The 2,498-nt window shown below is 42.5% G+C and overlaps 2 protein-coding genes across 2 annotated transcripts in view; one reads left to right on the top strand and one right to left on the bottom strand.

Moving 5' to 3' along the window:
• On the top strand, nucleotides 7-1,497 carry LOC104755160 (leucine--tRNA ligase, cytoplasmic-like). Its single transcript, XM_010477501.2, has 2 exons — nucleotides 7-1,162; nucleotides 1,265-1,497. Exons 1-2 carry the CDS (start codon nucleotides 33-35, stop codon nucleotides 1,269-1,271), a joined length of 1,137 nt encoding a protein of 378 aa, XP_010475803.1. The 5' UTR covers nucleotides 7-32; the 3' UTR covers nucleotides 1,272-1,497.
• Nucleotides 1,569-2,498, bottom strand: part of LOC104755159 (glucuronoxylan 4-O-methyltransferase 1-like) — a 1,895-nt gene continuing 965 nt past the window's right edge. Inside the window, exon 2 of the mRNA XM_019238832.1 lies at nucleotides 1,569-2,496. Coding sequence (XP_019094377.1) covers nucleotides 1,728-2,496 — 769 coding nt within the window. The 3' untranslated portion in view covers nucleotides 1,569-1,727. The remainder of the gene's footprint in view (nucleotides 2,497-2,498) is intronic.

Raw genomic sequence — 2,498 nt, 5'->3', positions numbered from 1 at the left:
GGCCACGTGGCATCAGATGTAATGGTCACATCATGTTGAATTCTGAAAAGATGTCAAAGTCAACTGGAAATTTCAGAACCCTGCGCCAGGCTATTGAAGAATTCTCTGCCACTGCCACAAGATTTTCTTTGGCTGATGCTGGTGATGGTGTCGACGATGCAAATTTTGTGTTTGAAACTGCAAATGCTGCAATTTTACGGCTGACAAAAGAGCTCACATGGATGGAAGAAGTTCTGGCTGCTGAATCCTCTTTAAGAACAGGCCCTCCATCTACATATGCTGATAAAGTGTTTGAAAACGACATGAACATTGCTATCAGATTGACTGAAAAGGCATACAAAGATTGTATGTTTAGGGAGGCACTTAAAAATGGGTTTTACGACTTACAAGCTGCTCGAGATGAGTATAGACTCTCTTGTGGACATGGCGGCATGAACCATGACTTGGTACTGACCTTTATGGATGTGCAGACACGCCTCATTGAACCAGTCTGTCCCCAGTTTGCAGAATATGTTTGGAGGAAACTTTTGAAGAAGGAAGGTTCTGTGGTATCAGCAGGCTGGCCAACATCAGCTGAGCCAGATTTGGTGCTCAAGAGTGCAAACAAATATTTGCAAGATTCTATTGTGTTAATGCGAAAGCTTCTACAAAAACAACTCTTAGGTTCCAAGAAGGCTGGTAAGAAAGGTGCTCAAGTAACTGCAGTGCCAGAGGGGAAGTTAAGAGGCCTAGTATATGTGAATGAGCAATTTGATGGATGGAGAGCTCACTGCCTCGAGATTCTGCAAAGCAAATTTGACCAACAAACCCGTCGTTTTGCCCCAGATGCAGAGATACTTGCAGAACTAAGGGAGATATTGAAGAAGGAGGGACAAGCAGATAACTTCAAACAAATCCAGAAGCTTTGCATGCCTTTCCTTAAATTCAAGAAGGACGAGGCAATATCTATTGGCACTCAGGCTCTAAATTTGAGGTTGCCTTTTGCAGAGCTTGACGTCCTTCGGAGTAACATGGACTTGATCAAGCGACAACTTGGTCTTGAAGAGGTTGAAATATATTCTGCAAGTAACCCTGACGATGTTTCAAAAGCTGGTCCACATGCTTCACTGCTGACGCAGAATCCACCATCTCCAGGCAGTCCAACCGCTATCTTTGTGACCAGGTAAAAGCTAGTTATTTCATTACAATTGCTTCCTAATAGAAGCAGCATGGATACTTTTTTGTTTCTGGTCAACTAAACTGAACGAACTCTTAACTGTTTCAGCACCTAGTGTCTGCCCTCCAGCCTACAAGTGTGGGAGAAGTTTCAACTACAAGCCAAGAGGTTGAAGGATTGGGAGTTTGCAGAGATTTTGGTATTTTATTATGAGTTAGACTTAATAGTTAAGTTTGTTGACTTCTTTGCTGAGTTTTTGTCTTTTATTTCTGGTATTGTGTGGTAAGACTGTTCTTTCTTATCGATACAACAATATTGCTCATATGTGCTACTTTTTTCTCCTGATCAGCTTTTTCTAGATTTCTTTTACTAGTAAAGCTTTACTGGACCAAAACAAAGTTGCCAATGCTCATTTACAAGAAACTTGATTTTAAGCATTAAGAAAGTCTAGTTTCTTGCTATAGCTTAATTGTCTAGGCTCTTTAATACTGATAGTGAACAAGTAGAACAACAAGGACGAGAAAGTTACAGATTGGGATAAACAGAGGAGATCTAAGTTAACATGTATTCACTATGGACAAAAGAGTCTATCTGATTCTGACTGCGATCCAACTCTGTAGCTAGGGATAACAAAATGCCTTAGTCTCCCTTCCTGTTTCTTCATGTACCCTTCGCACAAGAAAGCCTTAGAGAACTTGTTTTCTATTTCCCTGTTCACATCATGCACGAACACATCGGTCTCTCCTCCCTGTTTCCTGTTCCTCGCCATCATTCCCGCTGTGTAAATTGCTGTCATTCTCCCAGGAGCCTCATCGTAGTAGCCAGTCGGTGCGTCAACCATGATTAGATCCCAACTAGTCTCATAGATATCTGCAGGCAAACCCTTGAGTGCTAGTTGACACATTGAGTACCGTGGGTCTCCAATGGCTGTGCATTCAGGTCCTTTCCCAACTTCTATGAGATTATCGGCTTGATTGACTTTACTGTCGTATGTTACATGGTACGATTCCAGCATTGGAAACCGTCTCTTGATCTGTTTTATCCATGCTTCATCTTCTTCAAGAAATACCGTCCGGCCTCCATAGTTGAGAGAGCTCCACATGAGGCTGTCATGGCCTAGACCAAACACCAAGAAATTGCAGGGTGACTTCTTGCTGAGTATGCTACTGCTAACTGCTATTTCTTTGAGCGTTTGTTGTGGTATGATAACTGAAGTCGAGTAATGGATCAGGGCTTGTGCAAGGGAACGTGGTAGCTTATTGCAGGCACCAGAACAACGCTCTGATCTCCTATCTTCTGGAGTTTGGCGTGACCGTGAAGATGTCAGAGTTGATCTCAAGAT

This window comes from Camelina sativa, chromosome 17, assembly GCF_000633955.1.
Source record: "Camelina sativa cultivar DH55 chromosome 17, Cs, whole genome shotgun sequence".
Taxonomy (NCBI): domain Eukaryota; kingdom Viridiplantae; phylum Streptophyta; class Magnoliopsida; order Brassicales; family Brassicaceae; genus Camelina; species Camelina sativa.
The sequence above is the reverse complement of the archived record's forward strand: the minus strand, read 5'-3'. Positions and strand labels throughout refer to the sequence as shown.